A 23,730-nucleotide genomic window follows, 5' to 3' on the forward strand; every position below is an offset into this window, starting at 1 on the left:
TTCTTTGGAAAATTGCTTATTATCTCTTTGGTGCATTTGATGATCCAAGTGTGTTAAAAGCAATTGTCCGATGTCAAGTTTGTAGAGGTGCCTCAGCACATCTTGGCCTCACCTTGCGCTTCCATTGTCACAGAATTGGCCTGCAAGCTTGCGTGCTTTTCTTACTGTGCATGTCAAAGCTGGAATGTGTAAAACCATTCCTTTAACTATGCATTCTCTCAAAACTTTGTTCATGTCAGTCGAATACCCTTTGTCTTGGTGTTTCAGAAATGCTGAAATTACTGGTCTGTTGCCTGCACAGCTTCTTGTTCTATCTTTAAATGAAGCAGAATGTAGAAAAGAGGGAAGGGAAGGGTGTTGACAAGCTGATCAAACTGGCAAGCAAAAAATGTTAGAGGTGGGCAAATATCAACTTTAATATGAATTGAATACAAATAGTAAGTATGGAATATACAATAGTCAAATGTAGATGGATATATTTACTGCAGGAATATTTTTGGTACATGCCTGTACTGACAAGTGCACAAAATATTGCTAACTATTAAGGACAAAGGATCGGTGTTAAACTCAAGATCACTCCAGATTTTAAACTCAAGATTATTGATAATAATTCAATAAAAAACTGCACAAATAACCTCTCAACATCTTTAGGACCTAGTTGCAAACAAGTTTTATAAAAATGAATGGCTACTGTATGATTAGCTTTCCAAAAACGCTAAGTAGATGGTTCGCTGACAAAAGATTGGAAGTTGTGCAAAAATTTAAAAAGAAAAACAAAAGCTGCTGATGGCCTTGTGTGACTTAGACACATGTAAAAGGGCCCGTTGCAAGGAAAACACCACTGGCTGCAGCCTAAAAGATAAAACTGATACATGACTGGACTGTCGAAAACACTAAATAGCAGACTACAAGCAAAAATCACAGGAATGTCATGTAGGATTCCGCTGTGAAATAGAGAACGGAAGTTGCATTACTGATTTTCTTTCTGCATTGCTTCAAAAACATTTAAGCCAGACGGAGAGCAATAACCAGACTTTAACAGTCACTTGTGAAATATTTGGTTAGTTTTGACTATTCGAAGATATCAAATAGTTCCTTTTTGAATACGAATAGTTAGTGTTAATAATACAGTATAGACCACTTATAACGTAACCGCTTATAGTGCAGGACCGGATATAATATGGTCTTTTCAGACTCCTGTTAATTTTCCCATAGCACTCTATGTATACGCGTATCGCTTATAGTGCAGTTGCAGGACACGAAATACCGGTTACAGTGCGGCTGCCTGAAAGTTCAGCAGTCAACCTAGACGGCAAACGCTCCCCTCAAGCCACAAATACCGTATTTACTCGAATCTAACGCGCACTTTTTTTACGATAAAACAGGTCCAAAAATTGCGTGCTAGAATTAGAAACTACACGTTAGAATCGAGTACGACCCTAAATCTGTGTTACCATATAGCCATCGGCATTCCAAATGGCCGCCTCGCACGTGCGTCGAGCCTAGCTACTCTCAAGCCTAGCTATTCTCAAGCCTAGCTATCTCAAGCCTAGCTACCATAGCTTCCTCCACGTGCTGCAGTACACGTGCTTAGGCAATAGTCTACAGTCTGTCTTCATGTTCTCTGCGTCTGCTCTATCAGCATGAAGCACCGAGTTCATCATGATGCCGCATCTAAAAGGAAAGTGATCATGTGTGTGGAGACGGACAGAAATCGGGCCGCATCACGGGCGTTCGGAGAATCCGAAACTTGCGTTCGGGACTGGCGCAAACAGGAGAGGATTTTCGCCAGCAAAGCAATGCGGAACGGTTTCAGTGGACCGAAGCAGGACGTAATCTGAAACGATTCACTTCTTCGATATGATCGCCTTGGTCCAATCTTGAAAGCAATCTGCGACAGGGAAAGCCCGCCGCGCCGTGTTTTCGCTGCTTATAGGTTGCGTTGAAGCAAGAGGCATGATAGCACTAAGGTCAATTTGCTCGCCGCGCTTCTTCACTTGAGCGTTTTGACAGTTCGTTTCTACGGTCAACGAGCGAGATGTGTTCATGTTTGCTTGTGCGCGCGTGACTCTGTGCTTGTTAATTTATTTAGTAAGCGAATACGGAACCTAGAGCACGGTGACAGCAACGGCAGAAATGTGCCTGGAGTGTCCATTATAGCAATAAAATCGTTGTTTTGGTTATAGTGCAGTACCGCTTATAGTGCGGATATTCGCAACTCCAGCGACTTAGGTTATAAGCAGTCTACACTGTATTCAAAACTTTGAATATTCGCCCACCCCTAAAAAAATGTGCAGCCTACTGCAGTTTGCAGTCATTGCTTGGTTTGCCTGCTATAGTAAAATTGCATATTCAAGTAGAATCAAGTGTCTAGCTCTAGTGTTGCTGTTTTGCACTGTCTTGATACCACTTCAAGAACTAAGTGAAATAGATATTCAAATTATGTGTCGTGCCATGCTTTGCATGCAAACCTCAACAGAGGTGCTCGTGTAACTTTGTTAATAACACTGCTAATATCAACCTTAAATCCACTCGGTCATCCTGTCAGGACTATAATAGTGCCTCAAAGAAAGTGCAATTAAGTGTACAAGTCTGGCAGCCTAGTTCTACTTTGATAAAGAACACTCAAGGTTTTTTTTTTCTTTCTTTTGCTATTTGTAGAGTAGGCTTGACAGTGGTACAGGAGACTTCCGTTAATTCAACTTCAGCTAATTCAATATTTTCGGTAAATTCGATCCAGACAAAAGGTCTCGGCCGGCACCCATACATTTCTATGAGCCCAAAATTTAATTATTTTGATCTTCAAATAGGCTCTCACTGGCTAATTTGAACTTGTCTGGTGAGCATGCACGAGTCTGCTAATGGGGACTCCAATAGCGGCTCTGTGTCTGTCTTGGTGGCACTTAGGGGACAGTGAATGCTTTGAACACATGTCATCTCCCACTGAAAATGCCTATTTTTGGCCTGCCTTAGGAAGACTTTCAGGCAAAAATGGTAGCTCGCAATGAATGATTACAGTATTTAATAGATTCTAACATGCTAAATGTTTTTCCAAGTAAATTGGTCCAAAAATTGCCTGCAAAGTGCAGATGGATAAGAAACCAAAACTATGTTTGAGGCATTTGCAACAACATGCTACCATTATTGCAAGCCTAACCAGCCTCATCACCATTGCCATCACAAGATGGCAACAGAACAAGTTGTCACATAGCACGGTGACGACGACCTGCTGCTTTCAGTCTTTGATTACGAAAGCTCATTCAAAAGATGGGTTATTTTACATGCTATGCTAGCAGCAATGAGTCGCATCACATGTTTCAGAAAATTGCATATGTGGCAGTACAAACTACTGAATTGGTTAGTCTAAGTATGGGCCACCATTCCTTATGAAATCTTTGTGGAGTTGTTTGATAAAAGCATAATATCAAATGCGCAATGGACCATACAAATTACTACATGCTGCAGTTCACAAAACAATAAAGGGCTGTCTGAGAGTGATGGTGATGGATCTTAGAGTAAATAAATTTCCATTCTGCAAAAGTAAAGTTCCCTGGCTTCTACATTTTTTTTCTTCTAAATTATTGGGTGCACATTAAGTTTCTACTTTAAGAGCTCTAATGTCATTCTGCGTTTGTCTTTTACTTTGAACCCATAAAAAGTGACCCATAAAAAGTGGGTATGCGTTTGATTCGGGGGCATGTTAGAATCAGGCAAATACTGCAAGAGTAATGAAGTGGTGTGTTTCGGCATTTTTTCTGCCTCTTGTTTGATTCGACCTGCTGGATAATTTGATCAACTTCAACGGTCTCGTCAGGGTCGAATTAACGGAAGTAGACTACATTATCATCTTGGACAATATGGTTCACACTGAAAATTCTGCATGCTGAAAAATTTGGGTGCTATTAGCTTTCACCAAGCTTCGATTCTTGTAAATTCATGTAAAGTAAGCCGCAAGCAAGTCCTGCTGCACTTTTTTCTTGCATATTACAAAATAGTTTGTACAAGCCCGTGTGGCATCTTGGAAGAAAAGAAATACAGGCATCCTCCGGAACTTCCCCAGGCTTTGAAAAAGAGACCTGATCCTCTGTCTGGCTGTTTGCAGTTGTACCCGGAGTATTACAAGATAATCACCGACCCGGTGGATTTGAAGATAATAGCGACACGCATCCAGGAGGGCACTTACACCTCGTTGGCTGAACTGGAACGCGACCTGATGCTTCTCGTCAAGAATGCTAGAACTTTCAACGAGCCTGGCTCGCTAATATACAAGGTGCGCGGGCCTCTCTTGCTTGCTCTCCCTGGGGGAAACTTTCGTGCATTTCACCTAAAAACAAACAAACAAGAAAACGGAAAAGAAATGGCATGCCTCTTTCTGTCTCTTTTTCCAATTTTACTCCATTTCCTCAATTGACGCATGGATTGCCCTGTTGTGGATGTGAATGGTTGTAGATATGATTGTTTGCATGTCTTGTGTTTGGGCATGAGGAAGGAAATGGCTATTGTGAAAATTGTTACTCTGACCCTGTGACGTTTGCACCATCGTATGCTGATACTATGTAGACGGCATGGGGTGTCTCCCATTAACAACATGCATTGTGACTAGCCCATTCCGTCTTAGGTGGGTTTCTCTATTGTTTCGGATTTTACATCTGACTCACATAAGATACGTAAATATATACAACAGCAAGTCGGAGCAAAGTACAAACTGAATAAGTACTAATGCAGAGAGGGGCGGGTTGCAACGTGCAGTTACTCTTAGTAATTATGTCAACGGGAACCAACATCAATGCCGTCAAAACACAGAGAAGACACGACAGGAGCTAGCTTTTTGATCTTCCAGCAGTTCTGCAGCTGTTTCATTTTGGGCAAGAAGGTGGTATATTCTGTTCGAAACTTTCAATGTTTGATTGTACATACAGCATTCAACTTTGGGTAATGCCTTTACGTTGTTCAGATATTTTTATTCCTGGCAGAAAGGAAACCTTGAGAGTTCAATTAGCATGTCATTAATCTGCTAGTATCCCTGCGCCGTCATTGGGTTGTCTCGAGTTTGCAGGAGACAAAGCCTAATAGTCGTTAGTATAAATGCAATGCACTCTCTGCTGAAGCGACTGGTGAAGTAGCAGCTGCTGCTGCTGCTAAATGAGTTGCTGTTGCTGAATGAGCAACTAGTAAAAAGCTGATGTCCTTTCAATAAGCATTGTAACAATAGTAGCAAATAAAATGAGAATAGAGGGGCCAAAATAATGGCGATATTACAAAATGTGGCAAGCATTGTCAAAACAAAAGGCACCTACATGTCTGAACAGGCTATCACAGTCTGTAACATTTCATTTTTGTCTGCATGAAAGCCCTTGTAATATTTTTTCTTGACTTGAAATGATTTGTTGACTGCTCGAACCTGCCAATTGGTGGGCACACACATCCGCTATTTCTTCTAAGCATTTTTAAGATGTATTATCAGTTATTTATGTGCTTACGTGTGAGTGACCTCTGGAATGCCCCTCTATAAGCTGCAATATATATATATATATATATATATATATATATATATATATATATAAGCTGCAAGACAGCCAGTCGTGTTGTTTCTTGTGCAGCATTCATAACCATAGATAGGTGTTTGACTTGCTTTTGTGACGTCCATCTAAAATCTGGCTGCTCTTCGCAGTTGTTTGTTTCCTGTATTTAGTAATTTTCACTTTTTACTGCTGTGAAAACTTTTGTATGTTAAGGCTTCTGCTCTTGTGTGTGTGTGTCATGCTTCATATAGAAAATTTTTGCCACTAATAAAAAAACTATGTCCATTTATTTATCCATCTGTGGCCACTATAGAGTCCTTCAGAAGTTCCATGGAAAAAAAATGTCACTGATGCTTTAGGATGCACACCACAAAATGATAACTTAGTTTGATACAGCTTTCAGAAAGCCAGAACATTTAACTCTTCAGACATCTTCTGAATGCATAATGACAGAGAGAGAGATGTGGATGCTGTGAGTAAAGTCGATGACTGTTTTCTTGAGCTTTTCAGTTACCACTTCCATGATTGCTGGAACAAAGGTTAGGGCACCTTTTTCTGATTACCCAATTTTATATGGCAGTGCTAAGCTGCAGCCTCAACTGCGAAATAAAATTGAGAAAACTGTGGTGGGTGTTATGCTGGTGTGCAAGTCACACCTGGAAGTCTTTCTGTGGAAGAATACCAAACCTAGCTTTGCCATGGCAAGCCACAGTTATAGTGATGCGTCAGTGCATTTTATTCTTACCGGTGTTGGTCACTTCAAACTGCAGTCAGTGCTCTTTACAATGTACCGTAATAATCCAGCGAGAAAAGTTTGTTATATTTGAAATTCATTATATCCAAAATTAGGGCTTCAGTAGGTTGTGAAATGAGGAACTTCACATATACCGCTGTCTAACTTGAAGACAATTGTAAGAATGATTAAAATATTGAAATTAATGTACTAAATAATTGATAAACAGTTTTATACGGTATCATACAACCACGCGGTGCATCGGTGTATGCCGTTTTCCGGATGCTGGTTGCCAACAAATGGCAGTCCCCCCTTACTAAAGCACAACTGCCAGATTGACGAGTCCAACAGTGGAGAGCCGGCCGGACAGCTCCCTGCCATGTCAACTGCCCGGCCCTTTCACATCGCTGTCGCGGTAACACAAACATTGGCTAGCTTGTATTTCACAAAATACAGAGGTTGGTAGAATAAACTAATGTTCTAATTTTATCTTTCGCTACAAATGAAGACTGCTGTTCACACCTGTAGCACGAACAAGAGCTGTGGTATGAGGCAAGTTCAACTCAAAGCTTGCATCTGGACGCCGCGATCAGCAGTTTATCTACTTTTTGGAGCGAATTGATGCGATGAGAAATATTGCTTTTTCAAAACCATGCACATTGCTATCGTGGGCAGGTGTTCAGCTACAGGTTTGAAGCACAGCTGGTTAGGCTTAGCGGCACCCTCAGCAGTTGAATGAGCCGACAGCAGTGGGCGGCAGTAAGGCGTTTGTGTGGCCTACCCAAAAACTGTTTGTTAGCCAGCAGGGTGTCATGCAGCACGTCATTGCAGGAAGCATGCCACTATAACTCTGTTTCATACATAACGAGCAATGCTGCAGAAGCTATGTAACTAGTGTGGCTACAGAAGTCACTCACCTCATGTTTAGCAATGCGGTTGTTCTTGATCTGTGATGTTCTGTACGAAATAACTACTTCATATACTACAACTACAACTTGTGCACATAAGTTTATGTCAAATCACATATTACTTGTGCACATTTGTGCCTCTAGTAGGCGATTTACAGGGACTTGCAAAGCTTGCTTAAAATCATCAAAGAAAGATTTCGCACTTACTGCTGCACTGCTCTTGCTCAGATTTCACGGAAAAATCGCCTTTTGGAGTCTATGTCATTCAATGTGGCACTTATTGCCTGATCTTAAAAAACAAAAATTCAAAAGTTGCCTTCGTTTATGGGGATGCAAGCTACAGCCGAACTGCAGATTGTAGCCATTCAGGGAGGGTTGGTATGTGTTGCCCGCTCATCTATAATGCTATGAAACACGTGGCGACCCTCCCTAAATTGCTGCTTTCTGCAGCTGCCAGCAGGCAGTAACACAGTTTATGTTAGTGCCATCTGAGCAGTGGCTTGCATCTCCATAAACGAAGGCAACTTCTCATTGTTTTTTAGAAACCTGAAGATTAACTGTGCAAAGTGTTACATCAAACAACATAGGCTCCCAAATGCAACATTTTTGTGGAACTTGAGCAAGAACAGTGCAGTGGTAAGCGCAAAATGTTTTCACGAAGATTTTAAGCTAAATATGCATGTCTCATTACTATGTTTTCGTCGCAGTGCAAGTGAACTGCTGTGGCCGCTGGTCACAGAGACATGTTTCTCCGTTCATTTAGTGGTAAATAATTGGATTAGATTTTCGATGCCTTTCATGCAATAAATGCATCGTATATTGTGGCATAATAGTACAAGACCTAATTTTAGATCAAATTAAATGGCACATATCTAATATCTTTCTTTTATACATGACACACTACATTTAGGTTGCCGATGTGAACAGTGAGAGAAGTCTAGTCTACGTAGCATGGCCTGCTATGTATGAAACATAATATTGCGTGTTCGTTGCTCAAGAAAAAATGCATGTTCGCACATTCCGCAGTGGACAGAAATAGTTGTGTGCACTGCACTGCCGCACGCACGTATGACTGCAACAAAGTTTGTTGCGCCATCTAGACAAAATTTACCCAAAATTTGTTTGTTGTAGCCGATAGACTGTTATAGCCATGTCTGATAAAAGCGGAATTTGTTGCCTGAATAAAATAGGCAGCCCAAACTAAGTTAGAAAAATTGTCTATTATATCTGAAAGTATATTGTATGCAGATCCGTTGTAATGGGCATGGACTGTATTGTAGTAGTAGTAGTAGTAGTAGTAGTAGTAGTAGTAGTAGTACTAGTAGTGTCTTTATTTCTTTCTTGCATACATACACAAGAAAGGGAATAGAAGCAAAGGCTATGAGTAGTTTTATTCTGTGAAGACGAACAGGGTCAACTTTCATAAAGAATTATTTAGGGTAAAAAATAGTTCACATTCTTATCTGTGTGATAGCTGCACCCTTACCCTTTGTGAAGAATGTTCCAAAATGAAAGGTGCAGCTGTTGAGTGGCTCTTCATGGTAGCCTCGCTGCAATCAACTATGAATTGTTTTTGTCTGCTTTTTCTCTCTCTCTTTTTTTTTTTGTATATCTCTCTCTTGGCCCTGAAGGCCTTATACAGTTGTTATACAACATGGCTGCTGGTTCTGAGAGCACCTTTTCCTGTGTGAATTAAGTTAGCAAACACAAATGCTTGTTGATATTTAGCACAGTTTCTAAGTGCTTGTGATGTGAAGCAGCGAGTCTCCCTAAGTGCCATGTTTCCAGCACGACACTGGCAATTTATGATCCCCCTTCTTTCGTATGTGTGTTCTCTTTTTCATTTTCAGGATGCCACAGCAATGAAGAAAGCGATACGAATGAAGAAGGCAGAGATCGACCAGAGGAAAAATGCACCTGGAAAGTGCAGCGAGAGAATACGGTTTGTTGCATTCATGGCCTCTGCCTCGTTTAAGTTTTATAGCACACACACGACATGTGCACAGTATTGTTTTGGTGTTACGAGCTTTTGTCCTCTCTGCTTTCTCAATGAACCCACATTACTAACTTCCCAAACAACCTTTTTACTGATGTTAGCTCATTTGGTGTGAAGCATGACAGCTGTTGTGTGTAGCATGACAGCTGTTTTCTTGTATGTTGCTTTTAAAAAGACCAGAATGTTGGAGCCCGTGTTTATGCAGATGTGCATAGGCATGGTATTTAGCATACATCGCCACATGTAATGTTGGCAAAATTCATGTTTCAGTGCTCTACACTTGCTCCGAGTTTACGTTTAAAGAGTGCAGTGTTAGGCACATGGCTTCTGCAGTCAGCCACTGATTTTCAGTGATGGTGCGCAGTAGAGGCCACGTGCTCGGATGTTTCCGATGTGCCCTTGTGTGCAGCAATCTTCCATAAGCACCTGTGCACATGCAGTAGGTGACTCGAAGCATTACTTTTTATTTAAATGCTATGTAAGGCATGATAAGAATAACCTAATAAATTGATTCTTGGCCGTGATGCCAGTATGACCATGTGCAATAGAAACTTGTTTAATTGGATACCAAGGGCGATAGTCACCTTACTTTATTGGCCCTCAGCTTTAAATAAAGTCTTCAAGCTGCAAAATTAGAAGCACATTGCTACTTTGCAGCATAGGAAATTTTGCCCATAGTTTTAAAACTATAGAGGGAAGCAGCAGCAGTAATGCAAGCAGTACTTGGTAGTGGATAGGAGGAGTTCTTGACCCCTTTAGAGGTTAGTGCAGAGTCAACATGAGTGATTTATTGTGGTGAGACCATAGGAAGGAGATGACACAGTGTTAGTAAATGGGGCTATGTGTTACACTGGGCTAAGTTTAAAGGAAAAAGAAGCCAGCCAAACGGCTCTAATTGAAAATGAAAATTTTGTAACCTGCAGCTGTTGCTACTGTGTGTCGCACAGCAGACAGGTGTTGTCTGCATGTTCTAGTGCAATTAAAATCTCTCTGCCCTGTGGTACAGCCTTGTTCAGCGAAGAAAGAGAGCAAGAGATTGTTTGATGAGAGCTAGAGGTGTCCGCCTGAAGCAGTGGTGTACCAACTATTTCTCGGGTGGGAGGGGGCAAACCCAAATGATCTGACCTCTCTCTCTCTCTCTCTCTCTCTATATATATATATATATATATATATATATATATATATATATATATATACGCGGTGTGTTCAAAAAGAAACCAAACTTTTGAAATAGCGCTGCCGCTACTGAGTGCATGTTGCGGCAGGTTTAGACAACAAACTGCCATTTGCCGCGTTTCGCTCTGTCCATTAGTTGGCGAGCTACAGCCGCCGAAGTGAGCACATGAACAAGCTGTTCTTCGAATTGGTGCCAAAGTGACAATGAAAGAATTGGAAGAACAGCGTGCATGTGTGAAGTTCTGCTACAAACTTAGGAAAACTTTCACAAAGACATTTCAGTTGCTTAGCCAAGCATACGGGAAGGACTGTATGAGTCGCACGCAGTGCTATGATTGGTTCAAGCATTTTGAAGACGGAAGAATGTCGGTCGGTGACGATCCCAAGCCTGGACAACCTTCCACATCCACAGATGATGACCACGTCGAGAGAGTTCGAACTGTGATTCGTGGAAATCGTCATTTGACTGTTCGAGAAGTCACTGACCAAGTGGGTATCAGTGTAGGATCATGTCATGAAATTTTTGAGTGGCAAACTTAGGAAGTGTCGTGTGAGGGCAAAATTCGTGCTGCGTTTGTTGACTGACAAACAGAAGCAGACCCATGTCGAAATCAGCCAGGAACTGGTCACCGCTGCCAATGATGATGAAAACTTTCTTAAGAATATCATAACAGGCGATGAGACATGGGTTTATAGCTATGATGTTGAAATGAAAGTGCAGTCATCGCAGTGGGTGGCCAGAGGTTCTCCTCATCCAAAAAAAGCACGCATGAGTCGGTCAAAAATGAAGGTGATGTTGGTTGTGTTTTTTGACTGCAAAGGCATTGGTCCATCAGGAAGTTGTGCCACATGGTCAGACGGTAAACAAAGAAGTTTACCAGGGAATCCTAGCACCTTTGAGAGATTCTGTGTGCAGTAAGGGGCCTGAATTGTGGGAAAATCAGGCTTGGATGTTGCATCATGACAGTGCCCCAGCTCACGCGTCGCTCCTTGTCCACAGCTACTTAGCGAAACACCACACTCCTGTTGTGCCCCACCTACCATATTCTCCGGACCTAGCCCCATCAGACTATTTCGATTCCCCAAGCTGAAAACTACCTTGAAAGGACGTCGTTTTCAAGCCGTAGAGGAAATCCAAGATAATGCGAGAAGAGACCTGCGCGCCATTCCAGAAAGTGCGTTTCAGGAGGCTTTCCAAAAATGGAAAAGAAGATGGCAAGAGTGCATTACCAGTAGAGGGGACTACTTTGAAGGAGACAGCACTTAAAATGTTGTACCATAAGCATAAAGGTGTTATAGCAAAAGTTTGGTTTCTTTTTGAACACACCTCGTATATATGCATAGGTGCACTTAAAGAGGCGCAAACTTATTTCGACGTACCAGCCAGAAACCGGACTATTATATAATTATAAATATATATGTTTATATATTGCGAATTACTATTACAACAAGTGAAAGAGCCTGGAAATGTGTCTGTCAGTTATTCTTATATTTAACAGACAAAGCCATACTTATCAATCACACATGGTGAACCTTGGGGGCCTGAAAAATTATTTGAATTTGCATTTATTTCTTGCAACTACATAAAATCTTAAGATGATACAGGGACAAAAGGCAATGAGTGCCTTACAGATGTCCCTGATCCCGCCCAATAGCAGCAGTACAGCGTGCATAAGAAATGCACATTTGCTACAAACAGTTATAATAATTAAACAAAGAAGTGTACTTGGTGTTAAAGTCTACAGCATAAATGTATTGCTAGTTTAGGTAATAGTATTGTCGAGGCTATACACAATTAAGTACAATCAGCATAAATGACGTGCTATATTCACAAGGAAAAAAAGCACCAGGTGTGTGTGACCTTGGGGAATTACAACCTGATTTCCAGCGAAGCTGTTTCATTCGTACAGTTGCAATAAATGTTTTAGTTTCCTGCAAATACGTCGCATACTTTAAAAAGCTGCCCGTATATGACTGTTCTGTTTGAAACATTGTCCCCGTGTAATGCTTCTTGTGGGGAATTTTTAAAAAGCCAGTAATTCATCAGCACTCATGGTGCTTTGCCAGAACATTTACCATGGTGTCCTCCCTCCTTTACCTGCCTCCCCCCCAATTGATCATCGGTTGAGTTCACAGTTCTTCCAGGACAGCGGGATAAATTCTGCTTTGTTTGCAAAACACATTCATGAAGCTCCGGATCACTTGCATGCATAATTTACTGCAAATGTCATAATTAGTCCCCTGTCTTTGAAGTTTACCTACATATTGCTGATAACAAGCCCTCTATTTTTGCCAAATATTAACAAAGTGTCTTGTTTACTTCTCCGAAGACTTCGCTGAAACCAAGTAGGAACGCCGTGTCACATGAAAGTAGGGGGAATAACCGACAAATTATTTGCAACGTTTCTAACTGGACCAGGAACATAAAAATTTTCTCGCACATTACACTTGCCCCTTTCCACGAAATATAAACCTGTTGTAACCTACAGCTATGTCGGGACACTGGGAAGCATAGCTGATCGCTGCCATATCACACGCTCTAACACTTGAATATGAAATTTTTTACAAAGACTGTGTTTGATCCAACCGCGTTTAACTTCGTCCAGATAGTTCCCATAGCGTGCCACCAATTTTCGCTACATTTGGTCTTGGTCGCTATTATAGTTCTGCCAGGGCAGTGGGCACGCTCATAACACTCTAGAGTGCTTGCATACGTTTATTGCGAAAGCCCCAATTACCCATCTATTTTGAACATCACCGATTACCTTGTCCTTACAGTCGCCAAACATAACGAAGCTGCCTCCTTTAGTTCAGTGAGCACACCAGGTGAACCTCATATATTACGCATGAAAAAGTTGCTTAAAAATTTTTTTTATGAGGGTTCAGTAATTAGTTGTAACGATTCTAAATAAAGCCAGAAACATTAAAAATATGCTTCACATTTCACTTAAGATGCTGCCTATTCCTTCAAAGTATAATATATTCGAAACACAGAGTTCTCGTGGGACATTGGGAAATCTAGCTAACAACAGCAGGGTGATACCTTCGAATACTTGCTTACAATTCTTGTAAAGCTGTATTTTATCAACATGCATTTACCATCACACATAAACTTGGCGTATTGCTCCTCCTATGTTCGCAAAATCTGACCTCAGTTGTATTTTTGCCAACGCAGCCACCTTAGTTTTGCGCCGCTCGTAAAACACTCATATCGCTATGGACCACTTGCATAGGTATTCTATTGGAAAAGGGACATTTCACTCAACAAGTGTGGCTAGATGGGCTTGTTGATTCATCTTGAATGGCAGTAGTTGAGCGCTTAGTAAAGACGAGGACAAAAAAGGAGACACACGGTGTGTCACAGTCAGTGTGTCTCCTTTTTTTTTTGTCCTCGTCTTTACTAAGTGCTCAACTGCTGGCATTTAACTCAACAATTTGGAACATTGCCTACGCATTACCAATACATACCATGCCAATAATTTTCCCCAGATATAAACATGATGCCTTGTTTAACTCACCGAGGACACCCAAGAAACACTACAAATATTGTATAATGAACAAAAGCACATGGAAAACAAGGGCTTGGTAATTATCTGCAACACTTGCATTTAAAGCAGGAAAGTGAAAGTTTCACAACGAATTGCGCCTAAAATTCTTCCTATCTTCACAGAATTTAAAACCTGTATCTCAAGCTGTTTGTTTTAGGAGTTTGGGAAACATTTTGATTAGCGTCAGTATGACACCATGGAACGCTTTAATGAGTAACTCTCTACAAAGGCTGTGATGAACCTAAACAGAATAAACATTTATCGCTCGTCACTCAGAGCATTGCCTCGCACTTCGAATAAATATAAGCACCATGCCCCGCATAGTTTACCGAGGATACCAGGGGAAACAACTGAATGCCGTGTATAAGGCATAAAAATTGGGCGAAAATGAGTATTCAGTTACTGTTTTCAAAGTGTGTAAGCAACCTTCACAGTTCAAATTTTCGGTACACATCACCAAATAGTGGCCCTCATTTTGATAAAGTAAAAAGTGACACATGCCTTTATAAAAATTCAAGTCAGTGTTCTAGTGGTATTGAAATGGCTCTGCACATTCGACCAAGGTCATTTTCACGAATATCTACAATAATCTACGAATATCTACGATTGACATCACAGAATGAAATTCGAGTTACACCTATACGAAGTCTGATTAGATTTATTATGGTAATAAGATACTAAGACGTCAATGTTATGCAGGCTATCTCTGGACGGAGATAAAATGGTTGCCACATTTTATAATCGAACGATTTTATGTCGTAAGGCACGTCAGTTGTAGGGTGAGGCTGATTATAATACTTTATCTGGACCTCCCCCTTGCCCGCAGGTTAAATATAGCAAACTGAATGAGCTCTCAAATACACATATAGCGGTCCCAAAAAACTGGGCATGATGCAAGTAGTGCAAGCTGACATTTGTTAGGGCGAGAGCTGCCCAGCATCGGGCCTATGCAACGCGAGCGTGTATGGCGGATCCCGTATGTCTCGAGGAGGCGCAAAAGACAATTCTCGCTGCCCAAGCAGGGGATACGTAGTGAAGAAAAGCATTACTTACGCGGTCACTCAATTAAGAAGTAAAATTTAGCTTCAGCTGTAGTTTTGCTGGACTTCCCAGCGTGCAGCTTAAGGTGCCCACTTTCAAAAGTGAGGGGGGGGGGGGGGCAAATGGCATACTTTGCCCCCTCCGGTAAATATGCCTATGGCCTGAAGGCTCACTAGGCATGTTACTCCAAATGAAGGTGACAATGTGTGAGATGCCACAAACACAAAACACGTGCACTCACAAACATTTAGTCTGAAAGCTAGTCACAGTGTTGAATTGAGGCCAGTGTTCAAAAGGAAAGACCACTTTCATAGTGCGCAGTGCAGGAGCAGGGCTTCCATATGCTGCTTGAAAGTCTAAGACCATCTCGTCATTCAAGATGTTATCCCCAGTCTAGATTTTGTAGACGTAGGAGTAGCTTCAGAGGATGCAAAGCAGCTACAAGGGAATATTATGTGTTGTAGGTCTTCCCATACACTGCACACAGGCACATTAGGGATCCTGACCACTCTGTTTTGAATGGGATTAACTTTTTATTAGCAGGAGGTAAATGATTACAGGGATGGCATCTGCTGTCACACCTGTTGGGAGTATGGTCGACAGGTGGAGCTGTTACGAGGTGTCAAAACTGCCAATAGATGTGTACGTACTGCTGCTCAGTTTACATGGTCTGGTTGTGAGGGCCACGAGGCATTGGGATACTTGAGCTGACTTCTCTCTCTCACTCTTTATTTTTTAAAGTAATATGTGAAGGGTTGCCCTAAAGAGCTTTTCTAAATGTTCTCTAAAAAATGTGCTGTCTGCAAACCCTCACAGGTCGCGCCGTCTCCTGAGCCACCAGAAGCTGTCGGCCATCACAGCAGCGTTGAAATATGAGGATGCTGACCCTCTCGTGGGAAAGCCAGAGGTAGTCCCTCCAGCTGCTGAGGGAGATGCTGTTGTTGCAGCAGCACCAGTAGCAGCAGCCAGTTCGGCTGCAGAAGAAAGCGACAATGATTCAAACACTGAGGACCCCGTCAACAGCCCTATGTGGCAGCTGCTGGAGGGCGTTCGCAACTACCAGTGCCAAGGCTACTTCCTCGCTGAGCCATTTGTTAAGCTACCATCGAAAAAGTGAGAAATGTTAAAAGCTTAGTTTCACTGTCAACCACGGTCGTCCCAGTACTGTGTATACTTATGCCTTCGCTTGATTTAGGTTTAGAGAGCTATGCGTTGTTCAAAGGTAAAAATTGCGTTGTCACATATTCTTCACTTTGCTGTCTGAAAATGAGTAAGAAAATACAATTTACATTTTGTTGCAGGGAACTGTCATTCAGAACTTGCTTTAGTTGCAAGTGTGCATGTATTTTGTGTGCCCATGTCTTCGTTTTACGTGAAGGTAGATTGTTCTGTTTTTTGTATGTTTGTGAAAAACGCAAGCCAGCAGATGAAAGTAGTCAGCTTGGTACAGAAAACATAAGGTGAAAAAAAAAAGTTAGAAAGACTGGCTTTGTGAAATGCTGTGCTGCATGCAGTTTAATGCCCTTTCATGAAATTGACCTATTGCGATATGAGCACAGGACATGATTGTGTTGTATTAAAGTATGACATCCAGTTTTTTTTTTTTTAATGATTTTTATTCTAGAAGACTTTTGTATTTAATTTACCTACATTGACATCATATGTTATGGTGCTTTTTCAGGCTGTACCCAGACTACTACAGAGAAATTAAGCAGCCAATATCTCTCAACAAGATTGCAGGAAAAATAAAGGTTTGTGGACTTTAATTTCATGCTGAGAAGGAAGCTTTAGCCCTGGGCCAAATATAATTTCCCTATTCAAAGCTTGTAAAACCTAAAGAAATAAATTTTTAATTTAGGGCTTGGATTTTTTTTTTCCTACAACTGGTAAGTGTAAACAAAATTGAAGCACAAAGTTTACAAATCTGTAACTCTGCACCAAAGACAGATATTGCAGTTCTGTAAACTGTATCTGTATGACATCAAAAGTAGACTACAGTAAAAGCTCGATGATACGAATCTCACGAGGTCACGAAAAATATTCGTATTAGCCGAAATTCGTATCATCGAACCACAATTAAAACTACTGTCAAATCTCGATAATTCGAACTCGAAGGGGCCCGAAAATTTGTTCGAATTAAAAGGACGTATTTTTGAAGTATTCGTGCACCATAGCACGATGCACGAACGGTGCGAGTCGTAAAATATCGCGGCGCGCAAGCGCATAGCAAGCGCGGGCCACGAAACTGCCCACGCCGGCTAGCGGTCGCTTTCCGATAACGACAGAAAACGAAGCTTCAGGGAGCGAGCGGGCGGCGCCGTCACACGGGTGCGCGCGGAGACCGTCGAAGGTGAGGGCGGCAGGGAAGCGGATTTGGCCGCGTCAACTCCGCCGCTTCGGTGGCTCCCCTCGCCCTCCCTCTCAACTCCCTCGTAGCTCTCTCACCTTCGACTCCGTGCGCGCCCACCGCCGTGCTGGCGCCAGCTTATTTTAGCCGCCCCTGAAGTTTCGTTTTCTGCCGTTATCGGGAAGCGAGCGTTTGCGGGCATGGCAGTTTCGTTGGCCCGATTGTGCCTCCGCCGCTGCTTCCCTCTGCGCTGCTGCAGCAGCGTGCAAGGTCAACATGTGACTAGAAAATAGAGGAGAAGGGTTCACTGCCATTTTATCCGCGTGGCTGAGACGTCGGCACTAGTGTGTGCTAGAATACGGTTGTCTAGAACACTCTAGTCGGCACATACACGCTTGTTCCGGCGCGATGCAGAAACGGCGACCTTGCAATTTGAGAGAGAAGGAAATTTCCGCCGCGGGTTCTTTTTTTTTTTTCCCCCCGTTCCTTCGCGCGGCATTGAGGGGTCTCTCCTGAGCTTTTGCTCTATGGCGGTGTCGGAGCAATGCCGGTCGGAGGCGCCGCCGCGTGATTTGGCGTGCTGCTAAAAGCATTGTCGGTGCGCGGTATGTTCGAAATAAGCGTGTTCGAATTCGCTTGCTTCGCGTTGACGTTGAACGAAAGCACGTTTTTCATGATAGTCTCGCTGTGCAACAATTGTGCTCAGTGTTGACGTTGCGAGGCCTAGCTCCTTAGCCAACTCCGTCCGCTTCGTCTTGGGATCCTCATCGACCTTTCGAAGAATGTCTCATTTCTCTTTAAAGGAGAGTGTTTTCCGCTTGCGAGACATAGCTCGCTGCGACTAGGCAAAATGGCGCAAACACGAAGAACGCAGCCCGAAGCGCAGCAGCCACTCCATCTGACGGCTCGCAGAAAAGGAGGAAAAGTACAAAAGCACCAAAAGCGCCACCGCTACAAACTCTTCGCGCCCAGTCGCGGAGTCCGCGCTGTCCGGCGCCGCGCCTCCGCACCAAAAGAGAAGGAGAGAAAGCGCGTGACTGCACGCTGTTCTCTTTCGCGGCCGTCGGTGGGGCGGCGTTTATTCGTATCAACCGACGCAGGCTGAAAATCGATTCGTAACAACCGTTCTCTAGCACGTTGCAAAGTAATGGGGCTCGGCCGGGACCACAGAAAAATTCGTATCATCCGGAAATTCGTATTAGCCGTGATCGTATCATCGAGCTTTTACTGTAATTTGATTTATGAATTTACAACTTACGTGAAGTTGTTACAATGTTTACGAAGGTTTTGCAGCACTCCTACTCACAAATTAGTGGTATATTTCAGAGCGCTGCATAATACATCAATTTTATCCGCTTTAGTTTATAATGGTGATATTGGATTTTATTGCCGAGTCATAGAGTCGTAAACTTGCTACATGAGCTTTTTTATGTGTGTTGGCGGGGGGGGGGGGGGGGGGGGAGATTTTAAAAATATATGACAACCCAAATAAAAATTTTCTCCTTGCAATCACTAGATTTTAACTTTTTTTAAATTCACCAAACCTAATCAAAATCGGTACAGTGGTTCAGAAAAACTATTTCTCCGGTCCCATGTATAGGTAGGAGCTCCCGAGCTAAAGCTTCTTCTTAAGCATCTTTTTTATATCTGACGTGAATGAGTACATGTACATTAAACAGTTGAGCACCTAAGTCCCATGAAATGGTCTTGTAATTATATGGTTCTAGGGAGAAAAAACATGTGGGCAACATTGAGAATGTTATGTAATGCTAATTTACAGTGCTATCTCTTGTATTAATGGAATTTTTTTTAACACCTGCAGTCTGAAGGCTACACAAGCATGGTGGAGGTGGTGGATGATTTCAATCTCCTTTTTGAGAATGCCAAGAAGTACAACCGTCCTGATTCAAAAATATTCAAGGTGAGCTTTAGCACAAGCACGTTGCGAAGTGCTACTCATCGCATCTCTCTCTTCTGGGCCGCGATTTTGTTGCGATGCCTTCCGCTTGATCTTATGCCGCTCTTATCATCCACCGTTCATGGCAAGCTGATCCCCGTGATAATGTGGACAGAGTGTCGCTCTGACCACTGACGAAGCACAGAAAGTTCGAAAAGGAATAACGTTGTAAAAAGCATCACTAAAAAATTGTGGCCCTGGTGCATGTGGTCTCGTGTAAGTTAAATAATGATGACTTGAGTGTCACCTTTCTGAATTAGTGGTAAATGTTTTGTTGTTCTTCTTTGTTTATTTTTTTCCCTTACATGCTGCAGTTTTATTTTATCCTTTCCTATTGTATGGCCATTTGGTGTGCCATGCTGAACGTGCTAGTTATTGGCACATTGCCGAACCTTAGCAGCATTGGGATCATCATCTACTCCTCTGTAGGTCAGCCACCTGCATACCTGCCAACTCTCCCGAATGTTTCATAAAGTTTACGAATTTGGTCTTTTTCTATGAATTGGGCCTTGTTCTACGATTTGACTATGATGCATCAATGTGTACAAACTTGGGCTTGTTCTACAATTTGACTATGCTGCATCAAAGTTTACGAATTCTGTTCTCAGAAAAGTTTAAAAGTGTTTGAAAGATGGGGCAGGGCAAGGTTGCAAGAAACGCATACAGAAAAGAAATTGTGATGGTACCTGTGTTTCGCCCTCTTGTTGCAGTGCAAGACACCATGTGCCAGATGGGTACTTGCTTCGAAACAAGTTTATTAAGATGAGTTCCAAAGGCAGTTTAAATTAGCAAGAGTAAACCGCCAAAAAGGTCACTGTGATCTCAAAACAATGTGTAGCTTTTCAATCTCTGCAGTTCCAACTTTGCTGCTGCTTATGTGCAGCATCTTAAGGTAAATGATTGTTAATAAAGTGCATATGCATGCCACAAAAGGGGTGTGCTCAAAACATGCTTTCTTGTTAATGCATGCTATTCCCAACTTCACCCCCTCTACCCCCCCCCCCCCCCCCTTTTGTGTCTACTGGATGTCTAGGAATTTAAAAGTTCACAGGTTACCAGGTAAACACTTGGGAACACTGAGAGCTAATATAATCTTTTCTGCAGTGGCATAGTTCAGCAGTATTATTTGAGTGAGGCAGTGACAGTAGGGGATCCCCCAGCTCCTGCAAAAGCTCTCAGTGCGTTGATATTGTTGTGCTACCACAAAAAGTAATACTTAGCTCTGCTGTTTGGATTTCTCATCACTTATTTTCTTGTTCACTTTCTATACAGGGCCGAGATTGTACAAGCATCTCGCTTTCTGAATGTTTGCTAGCACTCTCGTGATTCATCGGCGCCGCGTTTTCATCAGCGATCGCCTGCTTGGCGAGGCTGGAATGCCAATTGAACACCACCTACTCGATGACATCGGAGGCAAAGCAAATGCTCGTAAAGCAAGATACTTGTGCGATCTCACCCCAGTTCATATTGTAGTGTACAGACAGCTCACCCAATTATGACCATTTCCCATGACACGAGCATACACGGTAGCACGAAATTGGGCACCCAGTCTCAGGCTCAATGTAAGCAAGTGCATAAGAAGACATGCAACTCTGCACAACTGACGATAGCAAACTATGTCTGAAGCCACCATGACGCTATGTTGACGCTGCTGGGAAAGAAATGGGAGCAGGTTGCACACAAGTGCTCTTCTAAATATTTGGTTAGCTCCAGATATTTGAGAGTGCCTTTCTGTCTTGCTGTATAGTATTAAAAAACATGCAGAATACATAGCTTTAAGATTTAATTATAAATGTTTGAAGTATAATATTTGATTCGTATTTGAATATGCTGAATATATACATTTGACTTCCGTTAAATCGACCATAACGGGACAGATGAAATTGATCGAAATATCTGGCAGGTCGAATTAAACAAGATGCAAAAAAAAACCGCCAGAACACACCAGTATGTGCCCGAGTCTAACACGTTCTCGAATCAAGCACGCACCCACTTTCTGTGTCCAAAGTAGAAAACTAACATAGTAATGACATCAAAGCTCCTAAATAAAGTATAAATCTAATGCACAGCCAATTTTCTAGCAAAAAAAAAATGGGCAAGGGTCTAATACGTGCTGCACAATGGTGGTCGTTTTAAGTCAGCTTCGCTGCATTGTTTTAAGGTCAACTTTGCCGCAGTACAATTGTGTTATGTAGTAAAGTATTGCACCGCGCAGTCAATTTGCAGCTTAATTTTTCCTTAATAAAAAAAAAGGAAAGAAAGAAAAAAAAAGATGTACGTTAGAATCTGGTAAGTACCGTAGTCAGACATTGTGATTTATAGTTATTGCTTGAAAATCTAGGGCCAGCAGAAAAGAGGTGTTTTCGACAGGAGGTGACATTTGTTCAACGCATTCACTGTCCTCTAAGCTCTTCTGAGACTGACGCTGCTAAAGGAGTCGCTATAGGGGTCACCATAGGGATCCAGCGCATGCGAATTAGTAAAACAAAAGCCAAGATAATTATCTGGCGAAGGCCGATTTTAGGATTGAAATAACGAAAGTTTGGGCCCATAGAAATGCATGGGCGCTGGCCAGGACCTTTGGTCAGGATCGAATTAGCCTAAAAATCAAATTAACCGGAGTCGAATTAACGGAAGTCTACTGTACGTACAGACATACTTATAATGTAGGTTGCCATCAGTGACGTCTTATAAGTCGTCTGCACTGTTTAGTTATAAAAATGTGCAAGCTTGTTTAGCTTTTATTACATTTGTGCTGTCAAATTTGATATTTCCAGGATGCTACCAGGCTGCAGAAAATCATGCAGGCAAAAGCGAGGGAACTCATCAACATACACATGAAGGTAAGCAACAAAATGCAGGTTGAAAAGATGAAAAATGCAGTAATTTTTTACTCATATTATGTGGCTCATATTTTGTCGAAGCGTTAATGTTGCAATGAAAATTCTATGCTTGAAAAAAGTCCATAGATGTTGAAATTTACTTTCTTTTTCTGTCTGCAGGAGTCAGACAGTGATGGTGGTGATGCCGACAGTGAGAAAGCTCGTCGCAAGTCAAAAAAGGTTGCGACCCCACCATGCACTACACCCTTAAAAGGCCGGCCTCCTGGATCCACAGAGTCCACACTAAAAAAGCGGCTTAAGGTTCTTGTCCGCACTCTGCTCAACTACACTGTAAGCTCTCTCTCTCTCATTCCTTCTGCTGATTGCATTGTGAATGTCCATACTAAAAATCTGCGGGGGCTCCGGGTGACTTAAGAGCCCGTACCCGACCTGGCCTGCAAACTAGGCTCGGGCAGCATGACGTTATCTTGACTCAGGCCTGCGCCGAGCTCGGGCCACTGTGTCCTTATGTCCTGTGGCCCGGGCTACGTGCAGAGCCCAAGCTTGAGCCCAGTACATGGACACTAAGCGGAGTGGTCCTCCAGTGGACATGTAGAATTTGCTTGAAGAGTATGAAATACACTACTACTAGTTTGAAGCTCGAGTCACTGAACAACTTATTTTTGCGTGATGACTTACAATGTGTGTTTGTTTTGTGAATATATAGCAGGCCTTGTAGGTTAAATTAGCTTTTAATTCAGCATGGTAATTAAAATGTCATTTAATCTCAAAAAATATTTCTCACTGCAACAAAGCCCTGACAGTGTAGGGCTGGGCCAGGTTTTTTACTCAACCGACGGGCTCAGGCCAGGCTCTGTTTCGTAAATGCAACCTGTGCACTGCTTTTGTCAGTACTACATCATTGTAATGAATTGTACACCGTCAGCTCCCACCTTAGATCTATTTTGTTTTAATGCAGTGTTTTGCCTATAACTTACTCTGTTTATATTGGAATGCATGATTGCCATGGGATGGTGAAGCATGCATGGTGAAGCATTCATGATTGCCATGGGATGAGCTGTACTCGTCCAAAGCTTGTGTCAGTAGGATTGCATATAGGGCCAGCTAAGCTCATGTTAAACACACAATCGACTAAAGGTCTCCCCACCCCTGTTTCAATGTTTGTGGGGCAAAAGTAACTGGAAGAAAGAACAGACCTTTTTTTTTTCTAGTTATCTTTTGCACCACCAACATCGTACTTTGCTAGAATACTTTGCTCCCCACAGTTGTTCCCCATTGCACTTTCCCAGTGTACTAGTGTTCTGAAGTTTTATTCACAATTGTATGAATAGCCATTTCTGGCTGGAAGGACAACAGTAGGCATAGAAAACACTCTTGCGAGAGTCGTGGGCTTGCTTCTTGCAGGATGAAGTGGGCCGTCCGCTAATTTCCATCTTCATGGAGAAGCCCTCACGTAAGGACTACCCTGACTACTATGAGGTCATCACAAACCCCATCGACATGAAGACAATCCATGAGAATGTCAAGAACAACAAAGTATGTCACTTTAGCATTTAACTGTGAATGGCCATGTTTTTACTTGTCTCAAATGGATTTTTCTTCTGTCTCATTATGTGATGTATTAGATGCTAATTAGCATAAACACTGGGCCAAGTAGGC

General features: G+C 42.2%; 1 protein-coding gene across 8 annotated transcripts in view; it reads left to right on the plus strand.

Annotated features, from left to right (window-relative positions):
• The window catches only part of LOC119442206 (protein polybromo-1-like), a 101,880-nt gene that overhangs the window by 25,431 nt on the left and 52,719 nt on the right, over nt 1-23,730 (plus strand). For 7 of the 8 annotated variants that reach the window (XM_037706994.2, XM_037706986.2, XM_037706992.2 and 4 more), the window contains exons 7-14: nt 4,103-4,270; nt 9,014-9,105; nt 15,741-16,037; nt 16,606-16,675; nt 19,094-19,192; nt 22,006-22,071; nt 22,231-22,401; nt 23,476-23,607. In XM_037706994.2, the coding sequence (XP_037562922.1) occupies nt 4,103-4,270; nt 9,014-9,105; nt 15,741-16,037; nt 16,606-16,675; nt 19,094-19,192; nt 22,006-22,071; nt 22,231-22,401; nt 23,476-23,607 (1,095 nt within the window). The remainder of the gene's footprint in view (nt 1-4,102; nt 4,271-9,013; nt 9,106-15,740; nt 16,038-16,605; nt 16,676-19,093; nt 19,193-22,005; nt 22,072-22,230; nt 22,402-23,475; nt 23,608-23,730) is intronic. The other variant, XM_037706991.2, reaches the window with a different exon arrangement.

Source organism: Dermacentor silvarum, chromosome 2 (assembly GCF_013339745.2).
Source record: "Dermacentor silvarum isolate Dsil-2018 chromosome 2, BIME_Dsil_1.4, whole genome shotgun sequence".
NCBI lineage: Eukaryota > Metazoa > Arthropoda > Arachnida > Ixodida > Ixodidae > Dermacentor > Dermacentor silvarum.